This window comes from Pyrus communis, chromosome 9 (genome assembly GCF_041283825.1).
Source record: "Pyrus communis isolate YQ-2024b chromosome 9, ASM4128382v1, whole genome shotgun sequence".
Taxonomy (NCBI): domain Eukaryota; kingdom Viridiplantae; phylum Streptophyta; class Magnoliopsida; order Rosales; family Rosaceae; genus Pyrus; species Pyrus communis.
In genome coordinates this window covers 9,634,003-9,650,514 of record NC_142573.1, presented here as the reverse complement: position 1 = coordinate 9,650,514, position 16,512 = coordinate 9,634,003, and the positions used below count along the sequence as shown (strand labels likewise).

The following is a 16,512-nucleotide window of genomic DNA, read 5'->3' as shown; positions in this document are numbered from 1 at the left end:
AAAGAAGAAGAAACTAAAGGAATCGAAGAAGAGGAGAGAGAGCTTTCAATCATATATTCTGAGTAAAAGGAAATATTACATCTTCAGTCTCTAAGGCTCTAAGACTATACTTATATAGAGACTATGTTGCACAGTTTTACATTTTTACCCTTTACCCTTAACTCCAACTACCTCTAACTGTTTTGAAGATAAGTCCCACCTGATTCCAACTAATTAAGTTTATTTTGGTTAATAAGATCGACAGTATATGAGTATTATTATTAGTAGAAGTGGCCAGAGGCAGACAGACAGATTCAACAACAGAAAGTGGAAATTTTATAACTTTTGAGGTTTATTTACATAAAATCCAATACAATTGCACCTCCAGTAATCCAACTAGCAAGTTCGTACATCCGTTCCTTAACAAGTTACTGCCTTCATTTTTGCCAAAACTTACGTTCACATCCATCCATAGGCAAGGAACCTGAGAAAGATTAATTTTAAAACATGATCAGCGTAAAAATCAGAAAAACAAAAAACAGTTCATGTAGATTCATAAACGTACAATCTCGGGTTGGCCATCCCAAGCGCTGTCGTGCTAAATCGTATTCGATTATCTTATCTTTGAGAATAATATCTGCAATGGAAGAAGAAAAAACATCATACTATTATGTCACAAACAGCAAGTGTGTTTTCCCTTAAAACTTAACAACCAGGTAGTAATTCGGATCTAACCTCCAAAGATTGTGACCGGTCCCTGAGATTTCTGAAATGCAATCTCCCAAGTAGTAACACCATTCTGAAACGATACAAAGTTGCAACGGGACTGAAGGCAGGGCCGGCTGATGGTTAAACCAGAGAAGATCACGACCGTAGATCGCTATGTGATTTGTGATGGAATGGAGCAGAAGCTCCCCATTAATAAATTGGACCAGAAGCTCCCCATTAATCACCACTAACCTTCTCAATCACCCCCCCCCCCCTCTCTCTCTCTCTCCCTCCCCCCCTCTCTCTCTCTGTGTAAAGAAAGCAGAAGCACAGTCACCTCTCTCTAAATTGGAAGCCGAAGCCCACTCACCTTCAGGCAATCACCCTTCCCTCTCCCTCTCCCTCCGACCCCTCCAGATGATACCACATGGCTTCACTTTTGGTGTTCATAACCTTCTTGTTGCTCCGGCTCTGCACTGTCCAAGCAGTGGTTCTAACGCTGCGGCCTGCAGTCTCCCTCATTTATCCGGTCGACTTACACCAGGTTCGTCTACGGGATCACGTAAGACACGTGAAAATATTCAAACATGTTGTAGGCGAACTTGGTGTAAGTCGACCGGATAAATGGGGGAGACTGCAGGCCGCAGCGTTAGAACCATTGCTTGGACAGTGCAGAGCCGGAGAAACAAGAAGGTTATGAACACCAAAAGTGAAGCCATGAGGTATAATCTGGAGGGGTCGGAGGGAGAGGGAGAGGGAAGGGTGATTGCCTGAAGGTGAGTGGGCTTCGGCTTCCAATTTAGAGAGAGGTGACTGTGCTTCTGCTTTCTTTACACAGAGAGAGAGACAGAGAGAGAGAGAGAGAGAGAGAGAGAGGGGAGGGTGATTAAGAAGGTTAGTGGTGATTAATGGGGAGCTTCTGCTCCAATTTATAGAGAGAGGCAGTGACTGTATGCTTCTGCTTCTTTCAGAGAGAGAGAGAGAGGTTGAAGCGAGTCAGATAGAAATCGGTGGAGCTACTATTTTTGGTGGCATGTAAAGACTTTCAAGGCATTAGCAAGTCTTACTACAAAAACCCCGCGAAATTTTAAAATAAATATATGGCAAAAGATTCCACTTCCTTGTACGAGTTTCTTTCTGCACATGGACCTAACTGAAAGCCCGAGGTGAGCAGATACTCACAAACCTCGGCTCCGTTTTTCATAAATGTCCTCTTCCTTCCTTGCTTGAATTAGATAAAGTTGTTTGAGCCCAAATATGCTTTCTTTCTCTATTTGTTCTTGCACAAAATAAAGAAAACATGGTGAGTGGTATATTTAGGCTACGCTATCTAATGGGACAGTTAGGTATCAAACTAAGTCGATCATTTTTGTTATTTACGTGAGTCGAATTTGAGTGTTCACATTCTTTGCTACATTTAACATTACATATACTAACGAGTGTGAAAGTGAGCTAAATCTCATAATGGACAAGTCATAATAATTTGATTCAAATTCGTTTTTGACGATAACAAAATGAAAGACTTCTTACTTAAAAACGAAGATGAATATCATTATACTGTAATAACACATGACTAAGTTTTTGCACTTTTACATCCGAAAGAAAAATGCTAGAACAGAACACCAACACTAAGCCCAAGGGCCAGGGCAAGCGCATGTATGTATTTGGACTTGGTTTCCAAATACAAGTTTATTGGATCATTTCCCCTACAGTCAGCTTGACAAACACCAATCCAAAAACAGTCCCAAAAAGACCCCATGCTGAGTCATTCATCACGATACCACATGCATGGCCTATTGCTTTTACAGCCTTTACAAGTTTATGGAGGGCTCTTCCACTCATTCATCACAATGCAGACTACTTTTTTTTTTTTTTGGAAACTATGCAGACTACTTTTTCGTTTTTACAATGGATTTAAATTAGTAAAAAAATTCTCTATTTCCATCAGCCATTAGATCTCAAGGATTAACTATGGCCGTCCATTCCTGGACCATTTGGTACTCGGATCCTTGCAGGAAAATTGGTTGTTTCTAGCACTGTAAGGGTAAATCTTTATCGTAATTATTTTACTTTTTTAATTGCGTGATAAAAAAGATAGACAAATAATGAGATTGAAATTGATACATGACATAATCTCTTTATTGTAAAGATAATCTCATAATCCCCATTGAATGACGAATATTATTAAAAAATTAAAAATAAAGTAATGAATTTGTATCTTTTGCGATTAAGAGTGTTAATTGGGTAATCAAGAAAACAAAAAATAAAATGCTGAATAATATTATAAACTTTCCTACAAATAGAACCAAATTTTTATGAGTCATACATATCATTTACCTAGAGACGGGTGTTATTTCATATATTTTTTTAATTTTATCCGGTGATATTTATTGAATTTTTCTCAAATATTGAACACAAAACGGTCATTATGTATGTGGAACAGAGAAATGCCTTGCTTGAGACCATAAGGAATCCAACATTCCCTGCGCTTGGCCATTCAGTAAAATTACAAAAACATCGTCTTCTTTTTTCAAGAAATATGAGAATGTGAGAATCTCGAGGAGGACATGAAAGTAATGGTGGATTTGGTCACCAACCACCATGACCACCATGAGAGGATCTTTGTTACAATTTTGTTTTGAATTTTTTGTTTACATCATGCAGAATATTTATATTATATGTATTTTTATATATGCAAAAAAATTCAGATTTTTCGTAAAATTAATTGACAATATAGAAAGTAATCTATTTATTTGTAAGCACATGCAAGGTTATTTGTTTTCCGATGTGAGACTGATACTCTCAACATGCCCTCTTAAGTGTACCGAACATGTGGACAACACAAAGATGTTATATGGCACGTGTAGCTGTTGAGCCTCACGCATGACAGTCTGCTATGATATTATGAAGAAAGTTGATATTCTACCATAAAATCATTTGGCAATACGATCAATATGTGTATATATATAGGATATTTTTCAAAAAAAACTATTATCGACACTTCAAAAATTTAATTGTGCAATCTTTATATAAGTATTTGTTTTATATAAAAATTTTAAAATGCACAATTATATTTTTTGAAATACTAATAATAATTATTTTAATCATAATGTTGGTAGCTTTTGGGTTGGAAATGTTGGGAGCTTTTTAAGATTCCACAAAGCACTATCTGTTAACAATCTCACACATGCTCTCCTCTTCTCACCTTCACCAGACAGTTATTCCCAGAGACTTGTTCAAAAGCCGAACTGAGAAAAGCAAAAGCTGCCATCCAAAATCGCTTTTCTCCACGACACTTCTTTCTCTCCTTCCCTCTCCCTCTCTCTCAGAATTGGATCCTCTCCTGAGCAAGAGATCAGGATCCTCCTGACCCACTAACATGGGTCATTGAATTTTGATCAAATGGTTACAATTATTATAACTTTTAAAAGAATCCCCTGTTTATAACCGTTGATCAAAATCTTACGGATCGTGTTAGTAGATCAGGAAGATCCTGATATCCTGCTCAGGAGAGGATCCAATTCTCTCTAAATTATTTTGAGACCAAATCATAGTATTTCGTTCTCATGCTTCAAGCTGCAGACAATAATTGTTGTTCTTGTACCCATGGATTATCCAACACCAAAGTGAAAATAATTTTCTAGACAAAATTCTGGGAATTATAACCATTATTCTTACGTCATCAATCTCTCATTAGAGGAGAACCATGACAACATAAAAAATCAAGAGTTCTCTCTCTCTCTCTCTCTCTCGTGAGAGTCTTTCTCCTGTGAGAGTTTTTTTTTTTTTTTTTTTTTCCGAGTTTAGTTTCCCCTGCATTTTTTTTCGTTCATCGTCTCCGATCTGTGCTTTAACTTCCAAAATCGTCAGCCATCAATTCCATTCTCCCTTCCCCATTTTCCCCACCTCCACCTCCATGGATTTCCTCAAAACCTTATGATTTCGGATATGTTGCCACTTTCCATGAACGCGTTTTGACGCGGGAAGTATGTAGAGCTTTGGTGCGGGTGTTCACACCACCACCTCTCATAGATTTGCTTCGATGGCCTTGTTGCCTTCGATGGCTTTGTTGCTGATGGGTTCTCTCACCAACTTTCTTTAGTTTGTAGTTACTGTTCTCACGGCTTTGTTTCTAAAAAATATATTCGCTTTGGTGAATCCAATTGAACAATAGAATATCAATTCTCTGCTAATATAAAATAGTAGTTAACCAAGCATACATTATTTACAATTTTTCTCCATCTTTTTCTTATCTTTTCCACATGCATATATATATTTGTTAGTTCGACGCAGGTGTACAATTTGAGGTCGAAGCAAAATTTCAGTTCGACGCTTCATGCAAAGTCGCTAAGGATTGCAACAAGGTGGGTTATCACTGCAAATGCATCGAGGAGACTTGTCACTGTTCAGCAAAATTTAAGACGAAGTGAATTTCTGAGAAGGAAACCCTTAACTGAGAGTTCACTGATGTTCTTCGAATAATTGTGCTACTAAAGCGCAAGGGTTGTAATTCGATAAACATATGAATAAATTGACATTTTTTCTTATTCTAGCAAACATATAAATAATAATTAATCATTCAACTTGTGGTGTTTGAGTGCAATAGTTGGTGACAACAGTACAACATTTAGCAAATTTTACATTCTAAATAGATGATCGATATTTCTCGATCAGTAGCAAAATTATTCAACTTGCGATTCCAACTTGGGTAAAGATTCAAACTTTGAAAACAAATTGCTGAATTTCCACTTGCGATTCCAAAATTCATTCATCCCCAAAATTGTCAAAATGTATACAGCCGGAGGGCTCTAAAGCTGATTGTGACAAGCATTGAAATTAAAAATTAAAAAAAAAAACACCAAAATTATATCAAACAGGTAATAACTTTGACTGTTTCTTTCTAAGCTTGATACATCAAAACCAATTCAACACCCAAGATGATATTCTTCTACACAAATCAACGGTCTCGCACAACGGTTGACGCAGCTGTAGCATGAGTCCCGCGATCACATGCTGCTTTTTTTTTCTTCTTTTTTTCTTTTTTTATTACAAATCAACGGTCCAAATTTGATATGAAATTTGTAATAATATAAATCTCGAATTTAAGATATGCATTATAGAGATTTTTTTTATTAGAGGCAATATTCTTTTTGGGACACAAGATTCTCTTTTAAGTTTTAGAGTATCTCCAATAAGAGTTCTCAAAGCCATCTTTACCACCATATGTTCCTATATATAAGGACTGTAGAACTTCTAATGGGGCGGAGTAATTGTCCCAATAGTATAGTGTCTCGCTGGAGTACACACAAAAATCGCCACAGATAGGGACTCTTAAATGGGGGCTGAAATTGATTTTGTGTGGGACAAAAGCCTCACCCACGTGAAGGCTTTCCTCTCTTTTTTCTTTTTTGAAAAAAAAAACGGATGGGAATCCAATGGTCTACATAGCTTCTTTGTTCTTTGTGCTTTTTTTTTTGTTTTTTTTTTTTTTATTGGTTGTTCTCATTGATGTGTGTTGCTTTCTTGCTCCATTAACCGTCCATCTCTTCATGTATGGGAAAAAGGGAAGGTGTGTGTGTGCGATTGTGTTACAAGGGTATTTGGAGAGTGGCCTATTTTTATGAATGGAGGTTTTTGAACGGGATCCATTTATGCTAGAAGTTGCACTCAAGAGCTTTATTTTCATGTAAAGACAAGAAAAAGGAGAGGAAGGTCATGGTCTTTATGAAGAGAAAAAAAAAATGAGAGGACCCTCATGTTTTTGCTTCTTGGATTTTTGAATTGCCCTTTTATCTAGATTTGTTTTCTGACCTCCCCAAGAGTACTACTTCTGTTCAAAGTTTTTCATCTCTCTCTCTCTCTCTCTCTCTCTCTCTCCTGCATTATTTGAACATATAGTTACTAACAGGGTAGTGACGTAACTGAAGGAGACTCCCATGTGATGTTCTGTGAAGTGTTCATGACAATATCCTATTTTTGAGTTCATTTATGGAAAGTGTGGAGCATCCCCTTTACATCAATATGGTGTCAATGCCACAAAATGTAGGTCGTCTAAGAGATGTTTTATGCATGCATATATATATATATATATGTAACAATGCATGACCACCATAAATTACAGAGAAATTAGTTGTATTTACCAAAAAAAAAGAATTTACTTGTTCATGAAGTGAGGAAGAGTGTTAGCCATATTGAGATACATTATGCTTGTAAGGGAGTTGTTTTTAGAGTCCATCGTGACTAGAGGTTACGTTTTGGGGAGAGGTGTACAACATACGTAATTAATCACGTATAATTGATACAAGTGTGAGTGAGGTTCCCGTTTGAAGAAAGAAAAGTAAATAGGAACATATCTTTACAATATTTCAATTGTTGGAGTAGTCAGGACTCAGGCGTGGATGAAAATAAAGACCCATGTGGTCCTACGACCACCTGGAGTCTGAAAAATATAACCACCCACGTGGTGCAATTTAGAGGGGCGAAAACACTCTAAAAGCAAGTTTTTCACTTGAAATATTCCGCTGTACAAACAAATTCAACATCTCAAAACACGTCAAGCTATAATAACACAACAAATAACTAAACCCCACTTTATATCTTCAAATCATTGAATGATGTAGGAGCTTTTGTCCTTACGCAGCTCCATCACGATTGTTCCTACTTTACGAGTTCCAATTTGAACTTGGAAAAATAATTTAGTATTCACCATAGTCGATTTTGACATAGTTTTATTCAGGCATCTGGTGTGCAACTGCCCCAAATATTATATAGTAGGAAAATGCCTTGAAGATCATGTTTTTAGATAATATTTTGCAAACCGGCAGTTGATGGTTGAATTCTTTCTCATTGATGATTTAAAGAATGAACCGAACCACCAAACTATCATATCACATATATATAGTTTACAAAATATGGCTCAAGTAGATGATCTCTTTATAAAGATGCCAATTGTTACGAAGAATTGAAGTAATGCAAAAAGGTCCTGATACCAAAGTTCAGAAGAATTGAAGTAATGCAAAAAAAAAAAAAAAAAAAAAAAACCTAACAAAGTAGGAGCAATTTTTATTTGTATAAAGATAACACAACTCATGGTGTGCTATCAATGCATTATAATAAGAGTGGTTGACATAGTTAATATGTCTCCCTTAATCACAAGTTATAATTTGTGTGAATTAAAAACGTCAGGCGGATGTATACATAAAAAAATTGCTCAATAAGAAATGGAGAATCCTCGTATGTTTAAGTTTGTTTTTGTTAAGTTTGATTAGCGGGCCACATGATATAAACTAACTATCAACTTTGCAGTATTTTCCTATACTTTGTTGCAAAAAAATTCAAATTTGAATCCATGAAAAGTCCATGAAACATACTGAGAAGGTGTCCTAATTAATCACATTTTATTCTTGTTTCATCATCTTTAGGTGCAGTGAATTGTAATCACATCGGCATAGAGAATCTACTCACTCAGCAAAAATAGGGCAAAGTACGTACAGAGAATTGAAACCTATATAATCCTAGATTAATTGTAAATACATTGAAATACAAAGGTAGCGCCTCACAAAATCTATGTATTAAACTCTCTACAAAATCCTATGAACAAATCAACCCATTTAAACTCTATAAAAAAAACCTAACTCAAAATCTTTTCCCGCTCATTCTAATTCTGATAGTTGTAGTGAGATCATGGTTTGAAGCCAAAGAGAAAATGAAACCACGATTTGAAGCCCTTCTGCATGAGATGGTTGACGGTGGGTCCCGCCAACTTTGTGTAATCTCAGACTTTTTCCACAGTTAGGTCGTTGGACACGTGTCTATCATTTGACATTCCACCTGTCGTGTGGCATGGATGGGCTGCTCACGTGTCTTCCAATTGACATTCCACGTGTCGTGTGCCATCTAATGGGTTGACCACGTGTCTGACATTTGGCCTTAAGCAGGACGGATCTAGTGTGGTGACCTACGAATCATTTGGTACACAAATGCCATTGTTGGATGATCAGATGGACGAGATCGCTTACGGGGTGGAGATGGCAGGGTGTCGGTTTATATCGGGCGTTCGATCAAAGACGTGGAGACCGGATGAAGGGTGGGAGAGAAGGGTAGAAGGGAGAGGGTTGGTTGTACGTGATTGGGCGGACCAGCGGAGCATCCTAGCGCATCCGACGGTGGGGGTTTCCTGAGCCATTGTGGGTGGAACTCAGTGATGGAGAGTTTGTCAGCGGGGGTCCCACTACTGGCTTGGCCAATGGGAGCAGAGCAACCACTGAATGCCATGTATGTTGCAACGGGACTGAAGGCAGGGCCGGCTGATGGTTAAACCAGAGAAGATCACGACCGTAGATCGCTATGTGATTTGTGATGGAATGGAGGAGTTGATGGAAGGTGAGAAAGGGAGGAGGGCTAGGGAAAGGGCAGGAGTACAGGGGACCATGGTCCGTCATGCCGTGGAGAAAGGTGGATCGTCGGATACGAAATTGGATGAATTGATGAAATGCCTCATTGCCAACCAAAAGGAAATAAAATTCTAACACGGACAATCTGACCAAAATGTTCGCATTTTAAACTCAATTGTTAAAATGATTAGTTTTTCAGTATGTCGTCAATCCAACAGTAGACACTCAAAATCACGTTAACAGTAGACACATATAAGATAAAATTCTTTGAAATACCGATCAATAATTCACGTTAATAATTTGGTTTTGTAGATTGACAATACTACCCTGAGTCACCTTTTTCACTCCTCACAATTCAAAACAGCTGCAGCAGGGGCTGCAACGGTAGTTTCACGATCAAGAGGAAAAAAGTTTAATAAGCTCAGTCATCTTCTTCCTGATCAAATTCCTTAACCTTCACATCGGCATCTTCTCCGAACTGAATGCAGGTATCGATATGTGCCAGGACATAGCTCATGCTGCCAAAAAGATGTGTGCGCAAAAGAAACCCCAACATTATCGTAGATGATATCAATCGAACAGTCAATACATGCATGAAAAGACCGTAGAGGAAAACGTGCATGGATGGATATCAGATACAGAAAAATGTGCATAGAGAGAGTGTGCACCTGCTTGACTTCCTCAAGTCTAGCGGCAGAAAACTCACCATGCTATAATCATCGACCTGACAAACCAACCAACAAGATAGTCACTCCTTAATGCACTAATTTATCGTGGCCAGTAAGATTATGACTACTTTGTTTAACAAAACAAACGCCTCTAAGTACCACAAGTCGTAACCATCAACACAAAACTTGATGTTAGTCGGGTACAGGACATGGTACAACCCTAAACTATATATAACCTCGACTATATAATCCACAGCCGAAGTCAAGTGAAGGTTACATGGCTTCCCAACTGACAGGATAACTGATACAGATAATACAACCAAGGGACCAAATCAAACCATACAGAACAACCATAAAGGAAAATCTCATCCAGAAGAAAGTATGCTTCGCCAAACAGCTATCTCCAATTCACAAACTCAAATGGATACAATTATATAAGAAACGTGCGCACTATAACTCACCAGTTCAATCAAAGATTTATTTAGCTTTGCAAACTGAGGAGCCATGCGTTGATTCAACTCGGATAATAAAACTTGAGGCTCCGGATACAAGAAGCTGGAACATTAAAGATACAAAACAAAATTGAGCTTTTTAATAAGCTAAACAGATCAATAAGGATGGGTTAATAGAAGTAGTAGAGGATAGAGTAACTCACTCTTCAATATCCTTTTTTCTCGGTGCAAGGTCCATTTTGGAGAGGATATTAACATGTGGTAATTCAAGTTGAATCATGGCAGAAAGAGACGCCATGCACCCACTAATAAACTTAGTCACATCCGTAATGAACTGTTTCAATAGAAGAATAAATATATTTATTTGGGGTTATAAACAGTAATTCCAAGGAAGGACGAAAATATTTGTTGAGAAAAGATTACATGATAGAACTACAGAAACTTATCACAGACCTGAGAATCAAGCAAGTAGACGACACAGACTTTGAAATTTTTACGCTGCAGATGCTCCACGAAGTTCCGTAGCACAGGCACATGCGAGAAAAGTTCTATCTGGCCTATAACACAAGTGGAAGCCTAAGATTATTATGTTTCACAGAAATTCCTCCAAACACCCACGCACAGAGAACTAGGAGCCTAGACATAATTTTGCTTTTACTAGTACGAGACTTACTGTCAACTCCAGAAACATGTCACCGAGCTATGACTACAGCTGTTTCCTTGTAAAGTAACAATAATATCATTCATGAAAAAGTTAACCTTAATTTAGTCCACTTTTCCATCAATAGATCTCAACCACAATGCATGACAAAATATAATGACAACAAAACATGCGGATTAGTATGGATACCTGGGCAGTCAAAGACTAAGTAGTCATCATCCGTGTAATTGTCCAGTTCCTCCGTGAGCCATTCATCCAGATTGTCTTCCAGGTGTCTAGGAATCAAGATTAAGGACATTCACCAAAGAAATTACAAGATTTAGAGAGAGGAGTACAGCTAGAAGTGGTACAAAATGATTCACTGCTGTTATCACATGCAAAGATTCCATGCGGTGCCCTTCAAAAGAATAGCAATCATTCCAAGTAAAAGAACGAAAAGAACATAAGAAAATTCGAGAACAATTTGGAAAAAGAATACTCCATGCAGTATAAAAGTCCACCATTGGGACCCAAACCAAGTTCCTCCATAACATCCTCCAAGGAAACAAGTTCCCTAATATCTGCAGGAGCGAAAAGAACAGAGAACAAGTTAAGTGCGGTTCATGAAACCAAACAAGCGAGCAACTAAATGAATTAACTACTTACCCATGGCCACAGGGTAGTCAAAATTTTCTGCAGCAGGATCCAAATTAACAATATTGATACTCCTCCCAATAGCCGTACAGTGTTCGTGCAAACTAGAGCAATAAGTCGACTGTTTCCAATAAGCAAACAAACTTATCAAAACTTGCAATGGGTATATAAAAAACATCACAACAATGCAGTCAAGCGATCCTGACGTGATCATAATGTATTCCTCATTCAAAACACTGTTGGGGCAAATTAGAGCATTAAGTTGACAGGTTACAAGAAGTCAACAAATTCATCAAAACTAGTACTGGGCACACCAAAACATCAAGAAATGTTAATCATAGTAATTGCCCATGTGATTATGAAGCATCCCACGTACAAACAATGTTGCCGCAAATTACATCAACAAGCCGATAAGTTCCGAAAAGCAAAGCAAACTCATCAAAACTACAAAAGGGCACATAATAACATAAAAAATACAAACATAATAATACCCATGAGCTTATGAATCCCACATTCAAACGGTTGGTGCAAATTACAGCAAAAAATGGAAAGTCAAGCAAACAAACTAATCAAAACTTGTAATGGGTACACAAAAACATCAAAAAAAATATTAACTTTTACTGATTTCCCATATGATTGTGCTGCAAGTGAGTGAGTGTTACAGTAAATTTTGGGTAGTGAAATTCACCTTGCCGCTGCCGGCAGGGCCAATAACCAGCTGCGCGTAACCCATTTCAAAAATCTGGGTTTTCTTGCTAGGGCTGCGAATTCAGAGAAGAAGATAGAGAGATATGAGAATACCGTATTAAAAAAACCCCTAATTTAAGCTTTACCTAGAGAGAGGGTCCAGGGTTTATGATATTTTAGGACGAGATGAACACTGAAAGAAGGTTCCTTTTCTTTTCGCTTCGTTTTTCTTTATCTTTGGCCGCTACATTTTCTTTTAGCTAAATTGCAATACCAGTCCCTGCAGTTCACTTGTACTTTCACTTTCGTCTCCGTGGTTTTTTTCTTGCATTTTGATCCTTTACTATACTTTCTTTTGTTACAAACGATTCTGTTGAACTGAACAAACTCAAATACAACTGATGTTGTGGAAGAGGCGTTTTGAATTACAACAGGAGGGCCCTCGTTCCACATTATCGCACTATTAACTGTAAGTGCGTATTTAGCTAGGCGACGGGCAACCACATTACAAAGGAAAAAGGATGGTTTTGTGCAACGTCGACTCCAAATTTTGAGAATTACAATCCTCGAACAAAATATCAGAAATAAAATTTGGGGCTCTTTCAAACTTTCAAGACATTTAGAGCATAACAGGATCACCTATGCAATAACAAGGAAAGAAAAATATTCATTCACGAATTATATCGAACTCAAATACGATCTCAAAATTTTGAATCTTGACATCTGTGGGAGTTGGTAAAAAGGGCATACGGAACCCACGTACATAATCAACAAACTCAATCAAGGGGTTGGCCGTCGTAACCTACGAAGATAACACAGCACAACCAAGTTGCCCTTTTTGCATCTAAAGTAGCATATCCGTACATTTTATAAAAACGGCATGTACCAAGTTTACTCTTAGGCTATCTTCTTAACTTGTTTCACCCTTTCGAAATCTGGGGCGTGGAAATTCTTTTCCACCTCCCAAGCTAATTGAGACATGCAGTTAAACATTGACTTTGCACCCTTCTCATCCGTCACCTCCCGGGAGAAGGGAATGCGAACCTCAAATATACCTTCCTGAGGAGACCAAAGATGCAGGTCAAAGCCTAACCGATCAACCCAAACCAGTTTTGCTTCAGAAACCTGCACAAGGAAGCTACCATGACCATATTGCAACAGAAAAACACAATATAAAGCAGATTCACTGATAAAGTGATGTATAAAGTCCTCAAGGAATGTCAATAAGGATTCAATAATTCAGGGTAAAATGCATTTAAGATTCTAGTAGAATGATTATTTGGTTTATCGTAACCCTGTAAATAAAAATGAAAGGTGCTATAACTTTGCAGACGGGTCCATACAGTTGAAAGCATCCAAATTATGGTTCGCGTGATTGAAAAGTAACATGGCGGTTTAGTTGGGAATGCCATTTAGTCTAGGATGATTTATTTCATCAAATAGCACGAACCCCCAACTTGAAATCTCAGTCATTGGTTCCTTAGTTTCTCAATTTCATTTTTGGTGAACAAAGACATTTATTGGTCAAATGTAGTTTTTCCCTTGCAACTATCATTGCTGCTCTCTAGCTTAAGTTAAGAATTTTGTATGTAATTCAGTGTTTCTGGTACCAACTTAACAAGCTGTCAATATGCAATAGACAACACAACTATCAATCACAAAAAGTGAGTTGGCACAAACCTGGAAGTTCAAATCAGCATAGATGTTGCAAAAACGATTAATATCTTCAACGTTGTTGGTGTTTATCTCATTCACTAGCTTTACCGCAAAATCCCTAAGAGGATCAGGTTGTGCATTTTTATAATCTGAAGATGTAACCCACATACCAACCTGTGAGAGTATCAGAAAAGTTAGAAAACAGATCTGCTTTTGAATAACTACTCCATCTCAAATATGTGCCAACTTAAGAGCTATGGGCAAAACTTGGAAGCATTAGCCCACGCCAGTCTTACCAGACTACCAGTATAGAAAATACCTATTGCTTACGACTGCTAAGCCCAGCACAGGGGCAAGTAAAATACCATAATACCTCTTTAAAGTCCTCCAACTGAAGTACCCGTTCCACAGAAACAACATATATAAGATCTTCATCAACTTCTTCTCCAAACCTCTTTTTCCATACTGAATGAAGGTACTGAAAGAAATGGCATTGAAATCCAGATGAAATACTGACTAAAACGATATAACATCCCACCTCATAAATAGATACTAGCAGAAACTAAAACAGATAAAAAACTAATGCTTTTTATGAGCTTCAAATGGATCACAAGGTTCTCCTTTTTTCTTTTAAGAATGAATCAAATCAAAAGGCCACTACACGTAACACCTACATGGGTCTGTGTATGCTTCTGTCGGAGAACTGAGTCCAGTAAATAAATCCAGCCACATATGCTGGAACTCATGTCTGTACAAAAACTGGATTCAAATCCAAGTTCTAAGAGCATCTCCAATGGGAATCCCTACTTAGGGAAATCCACCACAACCTTTGAGGACTCATTTATGAGCTTTAGAGGAATATTCGAGTCCCTAAAAGAATATTATCTACAAAGGAAATTCCTTATACAATAATCCCTAAATATAGGGACTAAAATATTAAAAAATTATTATTCATTTCACTGAAACATTGTAACCATTGATAAAAATAAAAAAACTATCTCTACCATTGATTTTTCAAGAATTCAAAAAAAAAAAAAAAAAAAAAAAAGGCAAATGAGAAGGTTGCCCCACTTGGGTGGGTTCAAAAAACAAGGAAAAAAAACATAAAGAGAAGCACCATTCCAACTCAAAATTAATATGGAATCCACTATTTGAGTCCCTATATGTAGTCCCCATATTTGAGAATTCTTTTCAGGTATCCGGCGAGTCCCTATGTATTGAGATACTTTGAGGACTTCAATTCCGGCCCATTGGAAGTCATTTGTCCCTATATTTAGGGACTATACAATTGTAGGGACTCCATTTAGGGTCTCCATTGGAGATGTTCTAAGATCACAGCCCAAACCCAACCCAATCCAAATGTCAAGCATATAACATTGTAAACAATTATTCAATCACAAATGTTACGCAAGCCAAACATTGAAGTGATAGCTCCAACATCTACTTGACAAAAGCTGTGGCAGTCTGCCATAACGATCCAGTATTTTATCCTACTGCAAACAATGGAATCAGAAATGGACTAGTTACAGTTAGTTGAAGACTATGCAAGTCTGACATACACGAAACATTAACTGTGTTACTTTTCTAATTCTGCATTCTTCTTAGTGAATTCTATCTTTAGTCCGCATAAATCAGCAACAATTATGTTTTCAAGATGCTTCCTTACAACTCAAGCAACACGCCGCATTCTAACACACATATGGTAAAGCCATAGGTAACAAACCACTTCATAGTGAAGCTTGTTCCAGATGAGCAAAAACGATTTACCTTCAACATTGCCCTATTTTCTGGTTTGTCAATGCTGCCTAAAATCGTGCACTGAGGTGTCCGCAGCCCGCTTTGCTCCAACTGTGTACCAAATAAAACAACACCACCACCTTGAAAACCTCAAGAATCACCTTAAACTTCATAATCAATCATCCAAATTAAAAAAAGTAGACCCTTTTAAAGCACCTGGACATGGAAGCTAGACCTCCTGTCAATAGAAAACTGCCGATTAGAGGCATTCAAGCACAACACCGGAGTCCCTTCCGGGTCGACCGCGAACCGAACGCCAATCCCCAAAGGCCAACCCTCTTGAGTCAGAGTAGAAAGCGTGCCCACAGACACCAACTCCATAATTGTCCTGGAAACCTCAGCTGGAACCGGCTTGTGAGTCTTCGTTTCCAACTGGGTCGGCTCCGAAACCGCCGAAAGCGAGCATCTTAGGGCTCTGAACCTAGTTCTGCGAAATGGGTTCTGTTTTATGGGAGTGAAAGATAGGATTTTGGGCGTGGGTTTTGAGGGAGGGAGTGGAAGGGACAAATGGGTTGTGAGAGATTGAGTTTGGAGAAGCATTGGAGGGTAAATTTGGGGTTTAGGGTTTGTTGATTCAATTGAGTTTTTTATTTGAGAGGAGTGGAGTGAAATGGTGGGGAAATGTTTTGGCAGTCAATGGGATGGAGAGGGCTGCAGACTTTGAAGAAAAGGAAAGTGACAGTTTGGACATACAGTTGGGTTGGAAGAGGTGATGATGATGATGAGGATGAGGATGATGATGATGATGATGAATTGGGAAAATGGATCAGAAAAATGTGAGAAAATGAGGGCAAAATCAAGTGTAATTTTACACAATAGGGCCTAAAGTGTTGAAAATATTGGCATTGTTATGAATGCCCACATACATATTTTTTAAT

General features: G+C 37.9%; 2 protein-coding genes and 2 long non-coding RNA genes across 5 annotated transcripts; 1 reads left to right on the top strand and 3 right to left on the bottom strand.

The window, feature by feature from the left end:
- Nucleotides 1-292: 292 nt before the first annotated feature.
- On the bottom strand, nucleotides 293-1,281 carry LOC137741084 (uncharacterized). Its single transcript, XR_011069201.2, has 3 exons — nucleotides 715-1,281; nucleotides 545-616; nucleotides 293-463 (listed from the first exon to the last, which is right to left on the bottom strand). It is a non-coding gene; the product is annotated as an uncharacterized LOC137741084 (long non-coding RNA).
- Nucleotides 1,282-3,887: 2,606 nt separating this feature from the next.
- On the top strand, nucleotides 3,888-5,234 carry LOC148694200 (uncharacterized). Its single transcript, XR_015966492.1, has 2 exons — nucleotides 3,888-4,766; nucleotides 4,981-5,234. It is a non-coding gene; the product is annotated as an uncharacterized LOC148694200 (long non-coding RNA).
- A 4,099-nt stretch (nucleotides 5,235-9,333) lies between these two features.
- LOC137740297 (GPN-loop GTPase 3) lies at nucleotides 9,334-12,409 on the bottom strand. 2 transcript variants are annotated; one of them, XM_068480157.2, is made up of 9 exons: nucleotides 12,183-12,409; nucleotides 11,507-11,615; nucleotides 11,340-11,421; nucleotides 11,051-11,136; nucleotides 10,654-10,757; nucleotides 10,404-10,534; nucleotides 10,210-10,303; nucleotides 9,749-9,804; nucleotides 9,334-9,598 (listed from the first exon to the last, which is right to left on the bottom strand). In XM_068480157.2, the coding sequence occupies exons 1-9, from the start codon at nucleotides 12,225-12,227 to the stop codon at nucleotides 9,502-9,504; spliced, it is 804 nt and encodes a 267-aa protein (XP_068336258.2). In that variant the 5' UTR covers nucleotides 12,228-12,409; the 3' UTR covers nucleotides 9,334-9,501. The 2 variants fall into 2 exon arrangements, with proteins under 2 accessions (XP_068336258.2, XP_088556053.1); XM_088699927.1 differs by having other exon boundaries at nucleotides 12,157-12,403.
- Nucleotides 12,410-12,828: 419 nt separating this feature from the next.
- LOC137739834 (glutamyl-tRNA reductase-binding protein, chloroplastic) lies at nucleotides 12,829-16,512 on the bottom strand. Its single transcript, XM_068479555.2, has 5 exons — nucleotides 15,791-16,512; nucleotides 15,605-15,685; nucleotides 14,211-14,315; nucleotides 13,862-14,011; nucleotides 12,829-13,306 (listed from the first exon to the last, which is right to left on the bottom strand). The coding sequence occupies exons 1-5, from the start codon at nucleotides 16,172-16,174 to the stop codon at nucleotides 13,079-13,081; spliced, it is 948 nt and encodes a 315-aa protein (XP_068335656.2). The 5' UTR covers nucleotides 16,175-16,512; the 3' UTR covers nucleotides 12,829-13,078.

Coding starts and splice junctions, on each gene's coding strand:
- LOC137740297 (XM_068480157.2), bottom strand. CDS start 12,227: ATGGGTTACGCGCAGCTGGTTATTGGCCCTGCCGGCAGCGGCAAG. Junction 11,422..11,506: donor TGACTACCCTGTGGCCATGG/GTAAGTAGTTAA, acceptor TCGCTCCTGCAG/ATATTAGGGAACTTGTTTCC. Junction 10,304..10,403: donor AGAAAAAAGGATATTGAAGA/GTGAGTTACTCT, acceptor TTAATGTTCCAG/CTTCTTGTATCCGGAGCCTC.
- LOC137739834 (XM_068479555.2), bottom strand. CDS start 16,174: ATGCTTCTCCAAACTCAATCTCTCACAACCCATTTGTCCCTTCCACTC. Junction 15,686..15,790: donor GGTCTAGCTTCCATGTCCAG/GTGCTTTAAAAG, acceptor TTTGGTACACAG/TTGGAGCAAAGCGGGCTGCG. Junction 14,012..14,210: donor AGTTGGAGGACTTTAAAGAG/GTATTATGGTAT, acceptor ATACTCTCACAG/GTTGGTATGTGGGTTACATC.